The 21,625-nt window shown below is 39.5% G+C and overlaps 1 protein-coding gene across 3 annotated transcripts in view; it reads left to right on the top strand.

The window, feature by feature from the left end:
* sdk1a (sidekick cell adhesion molecule 1a) overlaps positions 1–21,625 on the top strand; it is a 932,616-nt gene that overhangs the window by 781,115 nt on the left and 129,876 nt on the right. For all 3 annotated transcript variants that reach the window (XM_043711904.2, XM_043711902.2, XM_043711903.2), the window contains 2 exons: positions 15,548–15,646; positions 19,328–19,522. In XM_043711904.2, the coding sequence (XP_043567839.2) occupies positions 15,548–15,646; positions 19,328–19,522 (294 nt within the window). The remainder of the gene's footprint in view (positions 1–15,547; positions 15,647–19,327; positions 19,523–21,625) is intronic.

Raw genomic sequence — 21,625 nt, 5'->3', positions numbered from 1 at the left:
ACCTTAAAAGTCAGGATTAATTGAGAATTTGAGTATTGCTGAAAAAGAGAGATTTTGTTGAAGTCTTTCAACATGTACTCTTTAGGACAATTCATAAGAATACCAACTCGAGAAAAAACAAGCTTTTTACTGTTTCCATACTTTGGGGATTCTGAGGGGAGAGTTGTGATTGGTACAGGTACTGTCATGGAAATGCACCAATTAATGATGATTGGCAATTAACAGTTTATCTGCCTTTCAGTGTAGAGAAGTAGATGTTGATCAAGTGTAACACAAAGCTTCCTTTTAATCAGCCAAAGCCATTTAAATCACAGTAGAAAAGATAACAATGTGGTTTTTGATACGTTTTGGACTCACATTCTCAACCTCTCCCCTTATCTGAGGCTTGACGACCCTCAGGTTAAACCACCACCAGTCAACTCTCTAATGAGAAAACAGCCCCTATGGTCAGGTCAGCCAATGACAATTTTGTCTAATCTCATTGTGCTTTATTTCAGTGGAAAGCACTGTGATGCATGTTAACAAATATACAATAATCAATGTAAGAGCAAATTCTTATGATGAATTACTGCCCTTACAGAACAAATCTTTATGATGAAAAACATTACAATAGAGCACCTAATACTGATATCTGAAGGTTGTGAAAATATTCAGAATATTCCAGACTCTTCAGCAGGATGTAACCACAGCTGACATCGGACTCACTAGTCTATAGTTCCCAGGCTTCTCCTTGCTGCCTTTCTGTAGTAAAGAGACATTAGCCACCCTCTTGTCTTCCATCTGTGGCTGTAAATGATACAAATATCTCCGCTAGCGGCCCCATAATTTCTTCCCTAACTTCCGATAATTTGTTCTTGCACACCATTTTTCAGGGATGTTGCAAAGTTTTAGAGGCCCATTAAAAGCAGGACTCCCATTTTCTTCCATTTGGAAGTTTTTGATGGGGTTTCAAAACCTGGGAACTATATCGATCAATGGATCTGATGTCAGTGGTAAGTAAGTTATTGGAGGGGATTCTAAGAGATAGGATTTGCATGCATTTGGAGAGGCAAGGACTGATTAGGAATTGTCAGAATGGCTTTGTGTGTAGGAAATCATGTCTTGCAAACTTGATTTACTTTTTTGAGGATATGACCAAGAAGATTGAGGATAGAGCAGCTGATATTGTCTACAACCTTTGACAAGTTTCTGTATAGTAGACTGGTTAGTAAAGTTAAATCATGTTGGATCCAGGGAGAGCTAGCCAGTTGGATTCACAGTAGGAGACAGAGTGTTGTGGTAGTGAATTGTTTTTCAGACTGGAGGTCAGTGACCAGTGGTGTTCTGCAAAAATCGCTACTGGGTCCACTGTTGTTTGCCACTTATATAAATGATTTGAATAAGAATATAGGAGGCATGGTTAGTAAGTTTGCAGATGACACCAAAATTGGTGGTGTACTGGATGGTGAGGAAGGTTATCGAAGAGTACAATGGGATCTTGATCACTTGGGCCACTGGAGTGGCAGATGGAGTTTAATTTAGATATATGCAAGGTGTTGCATCTTGGTAAGGCAAATCAGGGCAGGACTGATCTATTAATGATAGGGCTGTAGGGAGTATTATCGAACAGAGAGACATAGTTCCTTGAAATTGGCATCACAGGTAAATGTGATGAAAAAGACAGCATTTGGCACGCTTGCCTTCATCGGTCAGAGCATTGAGTATAGAAGTGGGGACTTCGTGTTTTGGCTGTACAGGACATAGGTGAGGCCACTTTTGAAATACTGTGCATAGCTCTGATCATCCTGCTATAGGAAGGATAAAGAGGTTTATAAAATCATAAGGGGCATAGACAAGGTGAGTAACAAAGGCCTTTTCCCTAGGGTGGGGGTGTTCAAAACTACATGGTATGGTTTTAAGGTGAGAGGAGAAAGATGTAAAAGGGACCCGAGTGGCAGCTTTTTCACTCAGGTTGGTGCAAATATCGAATGAACTGTCGGAGGAAGTGATAAGATGCCGGTACAGTTACAACATCTAAAAGACATTTGGACAAATACATGAATAGGAAAGATTTAGAGGGATATGGGTCAAACAAAGGAAAATGGGACATTTTAGTTTGGGAAATCTGGTCGGCATGTCGGACTGAAGGGTTTGTTTCAATGCTGAATGATCCCATGACTCTCTGATTCGAAGTTTGATTTTCACCCCCAGTTAAAATGTAGAACCTTACCTCAAAGTGGCAGGTGTATTTTTTTGCACACTAGGCACTCCCATTAAACAAAAATACTAGTAAAGGGGTAATTTCAATGAACACGTAATCAACAGAAGAATGCACTGGGGACTTCGGTTCAAATGCCAAATAGCACTTGGGGAATTTCAATTCAAGAAATAAATTCGGAATACCATGCCTCCTATATTCTCATCCAAGTAGTCTCATGAAACTATTGTCACTACTCATGGGGGTTACATTCCGGAAATCAAGCCCTGCTATTACCAGAATGATCAGAAAAGTTACATATTTTAAAATAAGTCTTCGAAAATCCCCAAATTATCATCTTCTAGGTCCAGGTTAACGGAAAGCATAGACTGCGTTTCTGTGCTGTTAATAAGAATTACTATTTATTATAAACATTGAATCTGGCTACAGGTAAACAGTTACAAACTGTTGGCATACAACACTGCAAATTAAAGCCCTAATCTCCTTGTAAACTCCTCTTTCCATCAGCACATAGACAGACAGGAAAACAAACACATGGACGGGGGAAAACTGGGAAAGCAGTTCAGTTGATCTGTTGAGTTTCTCTTTTCTGATCAGAACGTTTCTTCTCTGCCTTCCATTTCTCAATACTTCCATTGGTTTGCAAGAGGTACAGCATGTCTGGTTCACTTATAAAAGAGTTCTCAATTAACAGTCACAGGTAATAGCAATTGCTGAAGGAAAGATAAACTGGTTTTCTTCAGGTTTAAAGTGGATTTTACTGGAGAACAGAGATAGCTCTTGAGCTGGTGGAGATCTGTCAACTTCTCTATATTTTGTTCCCACCCTAAGCTGCTCAGTTACCTGAGAACCAGTCACATGCTTGCTGATAGGCAAAGGTCTGTGTCATCAATAACTGGTCAATTTTCCATAGACTAATAAACTTCTTGTTGTCAACCAAAGTCCCTTGACTCCAGTTCATCTGCAGCCTATAATTAGATTACTGCCTGTTTGAGCAGCTGTTTAAATTATGTTGGCCATTTGCCTTGTTTTTCAAAGCATGCAGCAATTCTTGGCTTTTTAAACAGTCTTCTAATTTCAGTCTATAATGCTAACTGTACAAAAAATAAAAGGCATTATGATGAGTTGATGTAAGAATTCATAGAAAATCCACCATCCTTATCTTATCTGATTCCAGACTGACAGCAATGTGAATGACTCTTAACTACCCTCTGAAATGGCTTTAGCAAGCCACTCAGTTCAAGGACAATTAGAGATGGAGAACAAATGCTGGTGCTACTGGTGACACCCACATCCCATGAAAAAAATATTTGAAATGTTCTGCAGTTGAGAATTCAGACAAAACCAGATTTCCTCCAAAAAAAATTAAGTGCTGCCATACGTGCACTGAAACAGCACCTCTGACAAGAATTCTGCTCAAAGTGTTTGATTTTCTAAATAAATCAGTGACATCATAAAATTCAGATAATTTGAAACTGGTGTTTTAAAAGTATATTTGTCACTTAAAAAGTCCATCGAACATCTTAAATTCTAAATCCACCTAGGAGCGCCATTGTCTGGTGTTGGTGGTAGTCATGTTTTTGTCAGGCAAGGCTTCCTTCATGGCTTGTTTTAATCTCAATTGATGTATTCTGCAAAGATTTAAGAAGTACCATGATTACCTTTTCCAGATAATTACAGCTTGGGTCTGCTTAGGGCACATTCAACTGTGTATTGCAGTTGATTTAGTCTGAACTTGCATTGGAGAAGAGAGTAATTGAGATAAAACTATACAACAAGAGTTAAAATGTAAAACGTTGTACCAAAATGTACAGCTGCCAAGCTCATGTAACAAGTAACATAACAAATATTGCCTCACCAAAAATAAAACAATGTTTGAAGACAAAGTACTTGGATCAAAGCATTTTTTTTATTAGTCCACTAGTTTCACGATCATGGCAAAAGTTGAACTGTTAATATCACGCTTTTTCAGGAATATGGCTAAGGGTGAAATGGATCCTTGGCAAAAAGATGTATTCAGAAAGCCAAACTGCCATTTTTTTTCTTTGATTGCCTTTCTACAAATCTGCCAGATTCTAAAAACTGAAAAAGGAAGATTTACTTGATGATCTCTGAAAGCTGCAGATGAGTTCAAACCAATCCATTGGACTACAGCTGAATTGAATGCTACCTTGTTGCTATTGACAACACTGCTGATAGCCCCTGGCTGTATTTTCGTTGCTGCCACTTATCAGTTGAAAGATCCTGTTTTGCAGTCAAATCTATCTTTATAGCTGTCAAGAATAGGCACAGTTACATTCCTGACATCAGTCTTGGATGAGAGACCATGTTAGCAGTCGTGCAACAAACCAAATTTAGATAATTCACTGAACTATAAAAGTCTGCTTCTAACATTATGACTGGCCAAGTTTCTCCTATTCGTATCAAAAATTTATTTGACAATGGTAAGGGTTATGATCATAAATAGATCTTGTGATGAAATAAGATATTTGCCAGAAGACTTTAATTGTAAAACTCTATTTAACCTATAGGCACATGGAATGAAATTTAATGCCTTCTTACCTGTGACAAGTTTAGCTACAGGACTGGAGGATGCCCCATGAGAACTCCTACACCCTCCTGCCTCTGCCCTGATTGTCTCTGGGGCAGGAAGTCTCATGGACTCTTGTGCTGCCCCAGGGCCAGTTGATACCTGGGAGTTCACAATACTGGATGCCCAAAAAACAAACCAGTCAGTGCCTGATCAAGAGATTCAGGATCAGGAAGTGAGAACCTGCAGTAAGCTTTCGCATTACCTTGCTGTCTGCACCCCAAATCCATCCAATTTCTTGACCTCCCCCTCCCACCAGTATTCACCTGTGGCCTGGATCCCTTCTTGAGCTGTTGGATGGTGTGAGGGGTGCAGGGTCAGGGGTTCCACCCAGAGATCCTAAATCCTGTGGAAGGGCCAACACTGCCCGGATTGAGCCTTCCCAAAAGCATTCTCTCCCACCAAGCACCTCCTTCCCTCTCCCCCCCTCCCCCCTACATTTCCTACTTTAAATTTCTCTCTTGGATTCAACATGGCCATTCTTTGTGAATGGACAATCTTTAAATTGTGGGTTATTTTATTAGCAACATATTGCAAAGTATATGTAAATAAATACTAAAAGGCAAAACAGACACTAATTTCAAAGCTTCACTAATGGCAATGAAAGTCTACGGTTATTGTAGTAAAAGTACTGAACAATCCAAACAGAAAATATGAAAGAAGAGATAAAATAGAACTACCTCAATTCTCCTACAATTCCCCACACTTAATTCATTATGTTTTATTTTCTGTTTTGCTGCTACCAAAATTATAGCAGTCTATTTGAAAATTCTAAAGAATCTCTGTTGGGAGTCAGGAAGCAATTCACGTTCAGTGCTAAAATTTCAATCCTCTTGAATCATCTGGTACTGACAAGTTGGTCAGTCATGAAATAGTTCTGACAGAGATAGAAGAGGCTGCTGGGAAGCTTCTTTGTGTTGTCATCATAAGTTAGCTTGCAGATTACATTGCTTCTTCATTTTTCGGAAATCGTACCTTGAATTGGGCTTTAGACTGGAAATGTAAATCCATTTTAAGTGTGGCTGGTTTGATCAGTGATCAGTTGTGATATGCAAATGTATAAGGTATTTGTGGTGCTAGCCTCTTTCAATGTATAAAACCATTCTGCAGAGTGGAGTGACTATACTTCAATCATAGTGATCAAATGCAGAAGAAGTCCATTCAGCACAAACTCCCTGAGTCGATTCTTTGGTACAGCCATCCAGTTATCCTCGCTCACTTGCTTTTCCGGTCCATTTCTGTTTATGCCATGTTTTGGTCCTGTGGCAATTTTATACACTGGATTAAATCTTTGTACAACTGCCCATTACAATGATAATTATGAGACCATTCATAACATTTTGTCAGGCTACTTTGACCATGTTGGGTCATTTTACTTGGACCAAGTTTGGAACTGGCAATATCCCTTTCCTTTTTGAGTTACACTTCTTCCTGGTTTTAGTTTTGATTCAAAAGTAGTTGGTGCATAGCATCTTTGAATTGTATTAATTGCAAGCATAATTGTAACCTCAGTCAAATTTGCCTTGCTATTTACCATCAGATTTCCTTCAACACCATTTTCTTCTTGTGCTTTCAGGGCAATATTGATGTTAAGAGTACGATAGTAATTTCAAAATCAATCATTCACACCTAGAATTTCTGTAATGGAAAACCTTACCCTTTTTGGCAAAATTAAAGGATTTTATACTGACAGCAATAATGATAGCCAGGCACCAGGTGAGCAGGTTCAAGGAAAAACTTTGAATCCTTGTTGTTGCTTAAACTCCCAAAAGTTTAAAGGGGAGATGAAAAAGCAAATAAGAAAAGCAAAGAGAAAAGTCTAACAGCTATCATTAAGGGGAAACCCAAAGACTCCTACAGACACACAAATAGTAAAAGAATGCTTAAACAAGTTGTAGGTCCACTTAAAAGAGCATTTACACATGGAGGTAAGGGGCATTGCTTAGGTATTAAATGAAAACTTTGCAGCTGTCTTTGAAAAAGAGGAGGATGTTGCATAGGCTCAGAGAAGAGTATGTGATAAAATCAGTAAACTGGAAATTAGGAATAGCAAGGGTCAGAAAGCACTGGTGGTAGTACTGTGCGAACCCTCCAACAGTAATTATAAAGTTGAACAGAGCAGTAAACAAGAAATTCATGAAACTTGTCACAAAGGCAGTGTGACAATTGTGGGGATCTTAATTTTATTTCATCTGAGAAAATAGACTGTTTCTTGGAGCATATATTGTGGAACCAACCATGAATAAAATCTTAAAACTAGCATTGTGTCATAAATCCTGGTTAACTAGTAGTGTTGTAGTAAAATGTTCTGTTGAAAATACTAGTTATAATAACATTAAATTCCATGCTAATTTTAAAACCAATGAACTTCAAACACAAGCAACAATCTTTAACAAAACCAATTATGTACATATGAAAGGATGACTGACTAAGGTTAATTGGATAAATAAACTAAAAGGTATGGCTGTAAATAAATTGTGGGAACAATCCAAGAAATAATTCAAGGTATTCAACAGAAGTACATTCCATTGAAAACAAAAACTCAACATGGAAGAGCCATCTGTGTCTCACTCAGGAAGGTAAGGACAGTATTAGATTAAAGGAAGAGGCTTCTAATATTGCTGAAAACATTAATAAGTCTGAGAACTGATATGAGTTGGAAACCAGTAAAGGCCTACCAAAAAGTTGATAAAAAGTACGAAAGAAGAATAATCTAATCAGAAACACAAAAATAAATTCTAAGTACTTTTATAAGTATATAAGTAGGAGGAGAGTAACTGAAGTAAACACTGATCCCTTAGAAACAGAGACAGGAGAAATTATTGTGGTGAATAAGGATCTTGCAGAAACATTGAACAAATATTTTATGTCTCATTTTACAGAGCAAGACATAAGTTTCTTTCCAGAAATATATGGTAACCTAGGGGCTAAGATTAAAATCGGAAATTAATGTTAACAAACCAAAAATAATGAAAAAAATCTAAAACACTAAAATCCAACAAATCCCTAGACCTGATACCCCGCACCCTAGAGTTCTAAAAGCAAGAACTGCAAAGATAATAGATGCGATAGCTATGATTGCTGACTAAGTGTTGCTTGATAGTGTTGTCAATGATCTGTTCTATGTGCTGATGATAGATAGTAGACTGATCAGACAGTAATTACTGTAGTCTAAGTGGATTTGTCTTGCTTTCTGTGGATAGGATTGCCTGTGCAGTTTGATATAGTGGATTTGTCTTGCTTTCTGTGGACAGGATTGCCTGTGCAGTTTGATATAGTGGATTGTCTTGCTTTCTGTGGACAGGATTGCCTGTGCAGTTTGATATAGTCTGCAGTGTATATGGGCATCAGAAGTGGATATATTGAGATAGAAAAATTAGAAGAGAAGCAAAACTTGTTAAAAGGAAAGCAGTTACAGGTTTTTGAGGATGCAAGGCAGAGGCCTTTGTTTAAGTCAAAATAGATGATTTGTGGATCAACACTTGAATTTTTCATTTTATATTACTGTGTGAACCAATTGAAAACTAATAATCAAATTAACAAATGAATCAAAGAACCACCTGATTTTAGGGAGAGATATTGCACCCTAACGCCTGCAATGCCCATGGGTCTCAGAAGTGACAACTCCCCCTCCAGGGAATCCAAATTCAGATGTAATCACAAAAGGGAGGCAGGTAGTCAGGTAAAATGATCTCCTCCATGGCCCACTGCCCGGATTTATTAATGGCCATCTTGGTGGGAGTCAAGAGCAAATTCACAAGGAAGTGACCAGTTTGCCGAACTGACCTTGCATCAGGTGGCCTAAAGATCAGACATGTGGGGGTGAAGTGCAACCAAAGGTTTTGAAGAGCAGCTCATTCAAATAGATTCATAGAGTCATAGGGACGTACAGTAAGGAAACAGACCCTTCGGTCCAACCTGCCCATGCTGACCAGATATTGTAACCTTATCTAGTCCCATTTGCCAGCACTTGGCCCATATCCCTCTAAATCCTTCCTATTCATATACCCATCCATATTCCTTTTAAATGGTGTAATTGTACCAACCTCTACCATAGCCTCTGGCAGTTCATTCCATACATGCACCACCCTCTGCGTGAAAACATTGCTCCTTAGGTGCCTTTTAAATCAATCCCCTCTCACCTTAAACCTATGCTGTCTACTTCTCAACTCCCCCATCCCAGTGAAAAGACATTGTCTATTTATCCTATCTCTGCCCCTCATGATTTTAAAACCTCTATTAGGTCACCCCTCAGCCTCTGACGCTCCAGGAAAAACAGCCCCACCCTATTCAGCCTCTCCCTATAACTCAAATCCTCCAACTCTGGCAACATCCTTGTAAATCTTTTCTGAACTCTTTCGAGTTTCACAACATCCTTCCAATAGGAAGGAGACCAGAAGTGCATGCAATATTCCAAAAGTGGCCTAATCAGTGTCCTGACCAGCCACAACATGACCTCCCAATTTCTATACTCACTGCTCTAACCAATAAAGGAAAACATACTGAACGCCTTCTTCACTATCCTATCTACCTGCGACTCCACTTTCAATGAGCTATGAACCTACATTCCAAGGTCTCTTTGTTCAGCAACACTCCCTAGGGCTTTACCATTAAGTGTATAAGTGCTGCTCTGATTTGCTTTTCCAAATTGCAGCATCACACATTTGTCTAAATTAAATTCTATCTGCCATTCCTCAGCCCATTGACCCCTTTGATCAAGATCCTGTTGTAATTTGAGGTAACCTTTTTTGCTGTCTACTACACCTCAAAGTTTGGTGTCATCTGCAAACTTACTAACTACACCTCCTATGTTCCCATCCAAATCATTTATATAAATGATGAAAAACAGTGGACCCAGCACCGATCCTTGTGGTACTCCACTGGTCACAGGCCTCCAGTCTGAAAAACAACCCTCCACCACCACCACCCTATGTCTTCTACCTTTGAGCCAGTTCTGTATCCAAATGGCTAGTTCTCTATGTATTCCCTGAGATCTAACCTTGCTAACAGGTCTACCATGAGAAACCTTGTTGAACGCCTTACTGAAGTCCGTAAAGATCATGTCCACTTCTTTGCCCTCATCAATCCTCTTCTTTACTACTTCAAAAAACTCAAATTAAGTTCATGAGTCATGATTTTCCATGCACAAGGCCATGCTGACTATCCCTAATCAGTCCTTGCCATTCCAAATACATGTAAATCCTGTCCTTTAGGATTCCCACCAACAGCATGCCCACCACCGATATCAGACCCATTGGTCTATAGTTCCCTAGCTTTTCACTACCATCATTCTTAAATCGTGGCACCATGTTAGCCAACCTTCAGTCTTCCAGCACCTCACCTGTGACTATTGATGATAGAAATATCTCAGCAATCACCTCCCCAGCTTCCGACTTTAGGGTACACCTGATCAGGTCCTGGAGATTTATCCACTTTTATGTGTTTCAAGACATCCAGTACCACCACCCTCTGTAATATGGACAATTTTCAAGGTGTCACCATCTATTTCCCTACATTCTATATCTTCGATGTCCTTCTCCAGAGTAAACACTGATGCAAAATACTCATTTAGTTTCTCCCCACCTCCTGCGGCTGCACACACGGACTGCCTTGCTGATCTTTCAGGCGCCCTATTCTATCCCTAGTTACCCTCTTGTCCTTAATGTATTTATATAATACCTATGAAATAAATGCTTTAACTGAACACATCACAGACATGGACTGTTCTAGGCATGAAAAACACAGGTGGCCTAGTATTCTGTATTTTTCCAGGGCTGCCGTGTTGAAAACCTTCAATGCCCAATCCCCAGTAATGCAAGAGAAGACTCCCACTGGAGGACCCTGACGTCTCCCCAGGACTAAGCACCTCAGCATGTCTGACAATTGAAGAAGGTGCAGAAATGGAGGCACAACAGCAGCCTATATAGGAACCCCCTCCATGCACAATGATTCTGAGGGAGAGGATTCTGAGGAACAGGACTTAGATGCATTTGGAATGGCAAGGACTGATTAGGCATGGTCAAGATGGCTTTGTGCATGGGAAATCATGCCTCACTAACTTGATAGAGGTTTTTGAAATGGTGATAAAGAAGATTGTTGAAGGTAGAGTGGCAGATGGACTTCAGCAAGGTGTTCCACAAGGTTTCATGGAGTAGACTGGTTAGTGAGGTTAGATCACATAGTATTCAGAAGAAGCTAGCCAATTAGATACAAAATTAGCTTGACAGTAGGAGACAGAAGGTGGTGATGTAGGGTTGCTTTTTGGGCCGAAGGCCACAAGAGTTGGTGCTGCGTCCACAACTTTTTGTTACTTCTATAAATGATTTGGATGTGAATATAGGAGGCATAGTTAGTGAGTTTGCAGATGCTAACGTATCTGTTGGCAGCCAGCTTATGATCAATGCCATCCAGTGGCTTAGAAACATGGTACTGAACCTTGACTGCATATGTAGTGTCGAGTCAGCTGAAGCATGTAGTAGACTCTCTTTTGAATTGTCCTCCATTTCGCTGAAATTTCGTATTAGCTCCAGGTCCCAAAATCTGCCTCAAGAGCAGTTATCTTTTCAAACAGAGGATGGCGCATGTATGGAATGTGCTGCCAGGAAAAGTGGTGGAGCTGGGTACTATTACCACATCTGAAAGGCATCTGGATATGTATATGAATAGGAAGAATTTAGATGGATATGGGTCAAATGCTGGCAAATGGGACTATGTCAGATTGAGATGTCTAGTCAAAGTTGTCAAATTAGACCAAAGGGTCTGATTTTATGCTGTATGACTTGGTGACGCCGTGACTCTAGGGCTGAACTTGTGGAACTGGGTTCTTGAGGCAGATTTTGGGACCTGGACTTAATGTGAATTTTCATCCAAATGGAGAACGGTTCAGAAGCAAGTCCATTACATATTTGAACTACCTCAACGCCACATATGCAATCAAGATTGAGTACTATGTTTCTGAGGCACTGGATGGCATTGATGACAAGCTGGATGCCAACAGATATATTAGCATGAGTTATAGAGTCATAGAGATGTACAGCATGGAAACAGACCCTTCGGTCCAACCCGTCCATGCCGACCAAATATCCCAACCCAATCTAGTCCCACCTGCCAGCACCCAGCCCCCATATCCCTCCAAACCCTTCCTATTCATATACCCATCCAAATGCCTCCTAACTGTTGCAATTCTACCAGCTTCCACCACATCCTCTGGCAGCTCATTCCATACACATATCACCCTCTGCATGAAAAAGTTGCCCCCTAGGTCTCTTTTGTATCTTTCCCCTCTCACCCTAAACCTATAGTTCTGGACTCCCCCACCCCAGGGAAAAGACTTTGTCTATTTATCCTATCCATGCCCCTCATAATTTTGTAAACCTCTATAAGGTCACCCCTCAGCCTCCGACGCTCCAGGGAAAACAGCCCCAGCCTGTACAGTCTCTCCCTGTAGCTCAGATCCTCCAACCCTGGCAACATCCTTGTAAATCTTTTCTGAACCCTTTCAAATTGCACAACATCTTTCCGATAGGAAGAAGACCAGAATTGCACGCAATATTCCAACAGTGGCCTAACCAATGTCCTGTACAGCCGCAACATGACCTCCCAACTCCTGTACTCAATACTATGACCAATAAAGGAAAGCATACCAAATGCCTCCTTCACTATCCTATCTACCTGCGACTCCACTTTCAAGGAGCTATGAACCTGCACTCCAAGGTCTCTTTGTTCAGCATCACTCCCTAGGACCTTACCATTAAGTGTATAAGTCCTGCTAAGATTTGCTTTCCCAAAATGCAGCACTTCGCATTTATCTGAATTAAGCTCCATCTGCCACTTCTCAGCCCATTGGCCCATCTGGTCCAGATCCTGTTATAATCTGAGGTACCCCTCTTCGCTGTCCACTACACCTCCAATTTTGGTGACATCTGCAAACTTATTAACTGTACCTGTTATGCTCACATCCAAATCATTTATGTAAATGACAAAAAGTAGAGGGCCCAGCACCGATCCTTGTGGCACTCCACTGGTCACAGGCCTCCAGTCTGAAAAACCACCCTCCACCACCACCCTCTGTCTTCTACCTTTGAGCCAGTTCTGTATCCAAATGGCTAGTTCTCCCTGTATTCCATGAGATCTAATCTTGCTAATCAGTCTCCCATGGGGAACCTTGTTGAACACCTTACTGAAGTTCATATAGATCACATCTACTGCTCTGCCCTCATCAATCTTCTTTGTTACTTCTTCAAAAAACTCAATCAAGTTTGCGAGACATGATTTCCCATGCATAAAGCCATGTTGACTATCCCGAATCAGTCCTTGCCTTTCCAAGTACATGTACATCCTGTCCCTCAGGATTCCCTTCAACAACTTGCCCACCACCGACCTCAGGCTCACCGGTCTATAGTTCCCTGGCTTGTCTTTACCGCCCTTCTTAAACAGTGGCACCGCGTTTGCCAACCTCCAGTCTTCCGGCACCTCACCTGTGACTATTGATGATATAAATATCTCAGCAAGAGGCCCAGCAATCACTTCTCTAGCTTCCCACAGAGTTCTCGGGTACACCTGATCAGGTCCTGGGGATTTCCCACCTTTAACCGTTTCAAGACATCCAGCACTACCTCCTCTGTAATCTGGACATTTTGCAAGATGTCACCATCTATTTCCCTACAGTCTATAGCTTTCATGTCCTTTTCCACAGTAAAAACTGATGCAAAATATTCATTTCGTATCTCCCCCATTTTCTGTGGCTCCACACAAAGGCCGCCTTGCTGATCTTTGAGGGGCCCTATTCTCTCCTTAGTTACCCTTTTGTCCTTAATATATTTGTAAAAACCCTTTGGATTCTCTTTAATTCTATTTGCCAAAGCTAACTCATGTCCCATCCTGATTTCGCTCTTAAGTATACTCCTACTTTCTTCATACTCTTCTAAGGATTCACTCGATCTATCGTGTCTATACCTGAAGTATGCTTCCTTCTTTTTCTTAACCAAACCCTCAATTTCTTTAGTCATTCAGCATTCCCTATACCTACCAGCCTTCCCTTTCACACTGACAAGGAATATACTTTCTCTGGATTCTTGTTATCTCATTTCTGAAGGCTTCCCATTTTCCAGCCGTCCCTTTGCCTGTGAACATCTGCCTCCAATCAGCTTTCGAAAGTTCTTCTTGAATATCATCCTGCCTACTCTTCCACCATTCAGTTATTATCCCCATTCTGGTTAATCCAGTTGCCTTAGCCCCCCTTCCACCAGCTGTGTTGTTAGAAGTCCAGATTCCTGAGCAGCGCCTCTCTGACAATAGCCACAACCTCTCTTTTTCCTCTGAGGGCTGTACACAGCAGTCATGCAACAACATGATGATCGACGTTTGCCAAACCTTCCAGCAGCTGTGAGGCCACTGCTCCAGTGTAAAGTGACCATGTTTCAGATTTTGATCAGGTTCTAGTAAAAGACTGGCAGCTCCTGTGAAGAGTTATGTAGACTATTCAGATCTGTGAAGGGGGTTTGCATGTTACACTTGGGGTTATACATTTGCAGAAGAAATACATTGTACATGCACACCATAGAGGAGAGGGCTTAATGTGAAGGTGTATTGCTGCAGGGTGAAGTTGCCACCTGGGTTCATTTACACAGACGTTATACCATTTGAACTGCATTAAACTGGTTGTACTGCTGCTCTTTTATGGCACCTTCCTGTGAAATCAAGCAGCTTAATGATTCATGTCAAATGTCTCACCATCTGGTATTATCTCAGTCATCTTTTGAAATGTTGCAGAGGAAGGAACGTGAATGAAAGTCATGATGACTAGTTGGTATACCTAGAGGCCGCATTGCGCATTCTCTAGAATTTGGGAGCAACTGATGCCAGTGCACCTGAATTTGTGACAGGAATCTACCTGTTCATATAGTAAGCTACAAAAATAAAGTTTTTAATTGATTTTTCTTCTCTTTCCCCTCTTTGGATTCTTCCACACCTATGCAAAGAGGACAAATTGGAAACGTATTCCAGGCTTGCACCAAAGCCATATTGTCATCTTAGGTTGGGGTATGAGAAGGAATGGTTCAGAGATCTGCCGTGCAAAAGTACTTCTTCACAATGCCTCCCCACATGATCTAGCCAAGATCAGGAGCTCATTGCACGGTGCATTCCTCAATCTGGTAGTTTCCTTTAATTCCTTGGCAAAATATGCAGATGTACCTACCATTGGTAACTCTTGAAACAGCATCTTCCTTCGTACATTGTAAATCTTAAAATTGGAAAATGCATATTTGAGAATTATGATTAAAGTATTAGCTTCCAAAATTTGTCAGTAATACAAATCACGTGCTGTATGGAAACATTATATGTACAGTATATCTCTACTGCATGTTTTTTTTATTCCCACAAGTGATGTCATTAAATATTATAGGAATTGTGATCTACTTCGTCACATTCTAAATAGGTGGCGATGAACTTAAAGCAGAAATTTGCTTTACGGGTAACACAAATAGTCACACAAAATTGTATTTTAAAGTAAGAAGCTGAAAAATGTGTTGCTGGAAAAGCGCAGCAGGTCAGACAGCATCCAAGGAGCAGGAGAATCAACATTTCGGGCATAAGCCCTTCTTCATGAATCTTTGGATGCTGTCTGACCTGCGCTTTTCCAGCAACACATTTTTCAGCTCTGATCTCCAGCATCTGCAGTCCTCAATTTCTCCTAGTTGATTTTAAAGTAAGAAATAAAGTTATTCAAATGATTATGTTTCAACTCTTTAAAACTTCAGTTCCAGGTCCTCCTGTAAGATTGTTATTCCCAGAGGTCCAGTTGACATCATTGAGAGTTGTCTGGCAGACACCCGAAAACCCCAATGGCATCATCCTAGGTAAGACACAGGAAGAATGAACTGCATGGAAGTTTCTAATAAATACTATTGAATGGCCTAATGGATATTGATATGATTTAAGCTTGCCTTTCTTCACGACTTTTTTTATTTTTCCTCTTTATTTCTTCTTTGAAACATTTGTTCTCATAGGTATTCTTCCAAGGAAACATGGGACTGATAAATGACAGATTTTACCATGACAATTACTGCCCTTCTACATGCGAATAAAAGAACATTTATTTACCTCAAATAGATATTTTCAGAATTGTTCTTTGCATAGTATTTAAATGCAACATTTTTGAAAGCCTCCATTTTAAGGCCTTAATGAGAATTTACCAAAGATAAATTGGTAACAATATTCTACATGGAATCCCACTGGTAATTAATGCTATGGCAGAGCAATTACATTTGTGCTTTGGGAAATAAGATAATCTGCAAAAATAGTTTTTGGGTAAACAGACACAGGACAAACACATTGTCTTTCAGCGACACTGCGTGGTTATAAAGTGTATTACATGATTGTGTTTTCCTTGCACATAGACAATTTAAAGTGGTTTATTAAAGTAATAATACATAGCAGTGTTTGGTGCTGTGCATTCTTTGTGTTTCTTGAATATGGATGTAAAACAATTTGGAAACACACTATCAAATTTCGATGAAGGAATTTCAAATCAGCTCATAGTGATTTTTCAAAACAGTTTTATTGTAGTGCTAGAATTATAATATTTGAACCACAGAATAATAATAAAGACCATCAATTATAAGTGGCTTTCTGTGGTAGCACATTTCTATAATCTCTATTAAAACTGGAATTATATTCCCAACATACTTCATGTCCAATTTTTATTTAAATCAGTTTCAATTGAATAATAATTATAAATAGGTCAGAATTTATACTGAATTGAATCTAGAAATTTGAGAAACCTTTTGCTGGGTCTTTTATCTTCCTTCCTTGGTATGGCTTGCCTTCATATTTTCTTAAGTAACAACGACAAAACAGAAGAAGGAATTCTCTGTTGACTCAAACAGTCAGTGTTCCCTCTGCTTTAAGTAAATCACTAATGTTTTTCAAAGTATTTTTCACTTGTTTTAACTTTAAATGTCAGATGGGTGAATTAAGAATGATGATAATTGACAACAGATTGTAGTCATTTAGTACCATGAAATTGCCTGGACATTCGCTGTTATTCAAAGGTTGAGGATTTTCTGATTCAGCAACAACACAAAGTGGACTCTGCTGATGGTTTTTTAAAAAAAAATCTGTTAAGTTTTAAAAAATGTCATAAAGAAATATCAGCTCCATTCATCTACTCAACCCCCCCCCCAGCCAACCCCTCAGGAAAGAGCAAAACCTAACAAATGCAGTATAAAAATCACACTTCTAAAGACAAGCTAGAAAAGTACGTCACTGGGGAATAAGAGTAATCCCATTTGGACTCATATTGTTGATGACTGCTAGAACCGTTCACCTAAACATCATGTACAGCATGTTTTTACAATTTCAGAATAGCTGTGTGTGTCATATCATGTTTAAAGTAAACCACCCATTGACTTTTGAAGAACTTTTTCTCTTAATTTTCTTTTGTCAGGACAAACAGATGATGCAGTTGCAAATTGAAAACAAATGAGTACAAAATTATTAAAGAAATGCTTCAGGGACCATAATGCATCTCAAGGACACAGTGTAAAAAAAATTTCCGATGTCAGATGAAGTATAGATAGGAAGATAGGATACTCCGGAAGACTTTCCCAATACTGCTATAGGCATGTACTTAAGATCCTGTGTTAGAGCATCATACTTGAGCTGTACCAGGCATGCTATCATCTTGTACAACTTGTCCTTAAGGACTTTCTCTGAATTAGTTTGCTGGATTGATGAACTATGAGAGATTAAATACTCAATGAACTGGATTTGAAATTTGTTTGTAGAATTCAGTATCCATGAGATTGAGAGGAGTCCTATCTTCTCTTCTGTTCCAGCAGGTGATAGGGCAGTTTTTCAGTTAGCATAATGATACATTTAGAGACCATGCAGAAAAAGTTTGCAAGAATGGTTCCAGGGTTGAGGGATTTCAGTAATGAAGATAGACTGGAGAACATCGGATTGTTTGTCTTTGAGAGAGTTGAGAGGAGACTTGATAAAGATTTTCAATATTGAGAGGGGTCTGGTAGAGTAAATGTTGTGAAACTGTTTGCTTATTGGAAGGTCAAGAACCAGTAAACAATGATATCCAGTGAATAACAAAAACTGAACAACATTTTACGTCGCAAATGGTTAGGATCTGAATTCAATGACTCAAAGTGTGGTGGAAACAGATTTAATCATGTCCTTCAAAAAGATTTTGGATAGTCATCTAAAGAGAAAATAATTACAAACTTCAGGAGAGAAAGTAGAGTGGCGGACTAACTGAGTTATTTTTGCAGAGAATCAATTCAGAAATGGAAGATTGATTGGCCTCCTTTTGTGGCGTGACTATTCTAGGATTCTTTGAAATGTTTAGGCATTTGTCCTGTGGCATGAACAGTATGTGAGTGAAGTTCTTCGGGATCTCTTCATTTTCTATGGTTTGCAGTCGGAGGTTTGCCTGTACACCATTTCTACTAAGGAAACGTACAAATCACTGACAGCACCTTCAGGATTTTCATGTTATTTTGTGTATGTTATTATTCTGTGTATGTTATTATCCTGTGTATGTGCAGGCTCCAGAAATTCTGTTTCAATGAAGTAACGACAACAAACTCTAATAATTTCATAAAATCCAGGCTAACACCTTGCATTTCTCTCTTGTTCAAGTTCCTCCTTTTCTATCCAATAATCCAATGCATCTTTTATTATCCTTATGGGACCTTTTTATTGCTGGTCCAGATTGCTCTGACACATTTCAAGTACCACCATTACTCTTCCTGGCTGTGACGATTGAGAATGCATTCAATAGTAAATCTTTCTTCAGGAAAGAATTTCTCATTTCTTCCTTCATATTTGTAAGGAGGCAGACAATTTAAATGATCTATTTTGATTAAACTCTTTGTGCAGTGCTGCTACAATTAGCATGGGTCATTACATTTGCCCGTGGCTCAAATTGTAAATGCAGTATATCGTGCAAAACAAAATTCCACAAAGTTGGCCATTTTAATTCTAATTTGTACTGCTTTAGCTGATCTTTACCAAAAGCACAGACAGGATGTACAATTGATCTCAATCTTGAGCTAGAGAGGGAATTATTCAACTAAAGTTCCTGCAATTGACTGCTATATGGTAAAAGCCTAGCATCAGGGGAGCACAGCAAGGAGACTAGTTCTGAAACCACCCACGGTCTAATAACCTGCCAGTGCTTGCTGTTTGGTTTCACACATGACAAGTGGCATCTTGGGCGACGTATTGGTGATTGGCTGGTCTCCCAGCATGAGTCACTGCCTTCAACAGAACAGAAAATTAGAGTGACAAAAATGAACACCAAATCGTCAAGGCTACAGTTTCAGTTTCATTGAAAAGTAGATGTTGAAAATGCAGTATAAATACATTCCATCACACTGGTTCAATAATGTGAAAACAAAAAATTACAAATTGACTATAGCATTCTGACAAGTATGTACTTTGATTTTTTAAAAAATCTTTTTCACTATCTACCCTTTCAATATATGTGAATAATTTGAACACAACAGATTTGTTTTTATTTGCAGGTTACCGGATATCTTACCGTTTGGCAACTGCTGAACCAAATAGGTTCATCACCACAGAGGTCAGTTCCAATGTCCGACAGTATTCTGCAACAAAGCTGATACCTGAATCTCCATATGTCTTCCGTATTTCTGCAAAGACACGTCAGGGGTGGGGCGAGTCAGTGGAGGCAATTGTGATCACCACTGAAACTAGAGGTAAAGTATAAGGCATTGTTGGTGTTGTTGGATCATTCTAAACTGAGTAATGATTTTTTTTGTGCATCCTTCAAATTAAAATTTTCATAAGTTGCAAATATATTTCAAAAATAATTAGGATTCTGTAACTTCAGAGTTTAAAGTAATTGTTTTGTCTCCATTGGGGCTGCTAATTCCAGTCTTATTGATGACTGATAATTGTGCAGCGTTCCTTGACAGTATACGGATAATATTCCCAAGTACTGCTGTTGTTGCTTGTAGCTACTCCTGACAGGTGATCTGCTGTCATGATGTATCACACTTGCCTGTTTTGTGCCATAACTGTCACATCCACTGAAGCTGTCTGAGACTGCTCTGTGACATCCATTATTCAATCAAGCCTAGGTCAATCCCCATTTCTATTGCCCTCCTATTCCTTTGAGAAAAAGTTTCTGGAGGTTTTCAGCTCTGATCAAATGTCTGAAATACTGATATTTTCCTTTTTTGTTGTAACTTTTTAGAGTAACTTATACAGTCTGTGCAATAGAGTCCTGCCATTCTCTGGGGAATGCATTCCCAGAGAACATTGCAGTTGGTGAAATCATGAACCGTGAACATGATTTATAACAGGAGTCAATGGAAGAGGTTCCTTCCAACAAAAAATTTTAATAGCTACAGCACACAGAACAAGTTGAAATTCACTTAAGTGCACTGAAAACAATGTTTTTATTAAATGTATAGATTTTTCTGTGGAGAAATTGTGCTTTAAACACACAAAGTGGCAGATGTGTAACACTGATTCTTAATTTATTGTAGATGTGTACTCAAAGGTGGAGGTGAATTCTGTAAATTTTTGGTAATGAATAATAACAATGTCAATCCCTCTGCATTGGACACTGCTTCTTTGCATGTGGTATCATAGTCTGTTGCCTTTTTTCTGATCTCATGATATCTGCCATCACTTGAGTGAAGTTGAGGTTTCCTTATGTCAGACTCTTAAGTCAGAATGATATTAATAAAGAAAAGCATTTAAACACACTTGAATGACTGCAAAGTGCTTGGAACATGCTGCTGCAGAGATCTGGCACTACTGTGCCAGGGTTCAATGCATTAGCTTGCTGTGTAGCCTAGACTTTGTTCTAGCAAGAAAAGGTTGCATATGAAATGGCTTCATTGCATATCACAGTACTGGTATACAATCCTTTATCCAAAACCATCGCGGCCAGCTGGTTTTCAGAATTCTGAATTTTTCGGCTTTTGGAATAAATGACAGTTTCACAATGAAATTGAAAAAAAAAATACCAAACCGCAAATGCACCTGTGAGTACTATAAGCACTGAGACAGAATTGACGTCTGCCAGTGCAGGGCCATTCTGCCATGTCACGTCTGAGTGACAAGTGAGTGTGGAGTTGGGTTAACTGTTTGCAAGCCAAACAACCTTGTTATGGAGAAAAAAGCTTCACAAAATGATTTTGGAGTTTTTTGGATTTTGGATAAAGGATTGTGTATGTGCTATCCTTACATTGTGTAGCCTCACTGGCCGATGCAATGCCAGAATACCAAATTTGGACCATGCAGTTCAGGCAAGATGGATTCTGCACTCTGACTCCTTAAGGGGCTGAGCTCGCAAATTGCAGATAAGGTATTCAGCTGCTTTTACTATGGCAAACTGTCTGGAGTATTGTTTAATGTGTTGTGAGTTGCTGAATTTGCAAAGTTGTTGGTACATTCTCTCAGAAATTGGAGAAGAATTAGTGACCTGTTGACTCAGAATGTTGCAATAGGTACGGGAGCAGCTGTGGCTGTACCTTTGGGTCTGCAACATGAATGGAGACTCCAGAGCCTGACATCTTTACGAAGCTGGAGAAGGATATCCTTATACCTGATGCTGTTAGGAGGCTGCCTGGCATGTCAGCCCGTGCACCCAGAATCTCAGTGTGCTATTTCCTTCTATACTAACCCCATCAAGGTTCTGATCTGAGCCTCTTGCAGCAGAAACTGTCTGCAAACAACCCCTCCAGCATATTAGTAAAAGATTTTTCTGGTCAGGCTGAGGCCCGTTTAAGTGTGAATAATTATCACATGTGGATTCCAACTTGCTTCCCAGGTACATGCAATGGCAG

This window comes from Chiloscyllium plagiosum, unplaced genomic scaffold (genome assembly GCF_037043375.1).
Source record: "Chiloscyllium plagiosum isolate Xiang-an unplaced genomic scaffold, Cpla_swu_hap1 HiC_scaffold_20, whole genome shotgun sequence".
Classification (NCBI taxonomy): domain Eukaryota; kingdom Metazoa; phylum Chordata; class Chondrichthyes; order Orectolobiformes; family Hemiscylliidae; genus Chiloscyllium; species Chiloscyllium plagiosum.
This window is presented reverse-complemented; position numbering and strand designations above follow the sequence as displayed.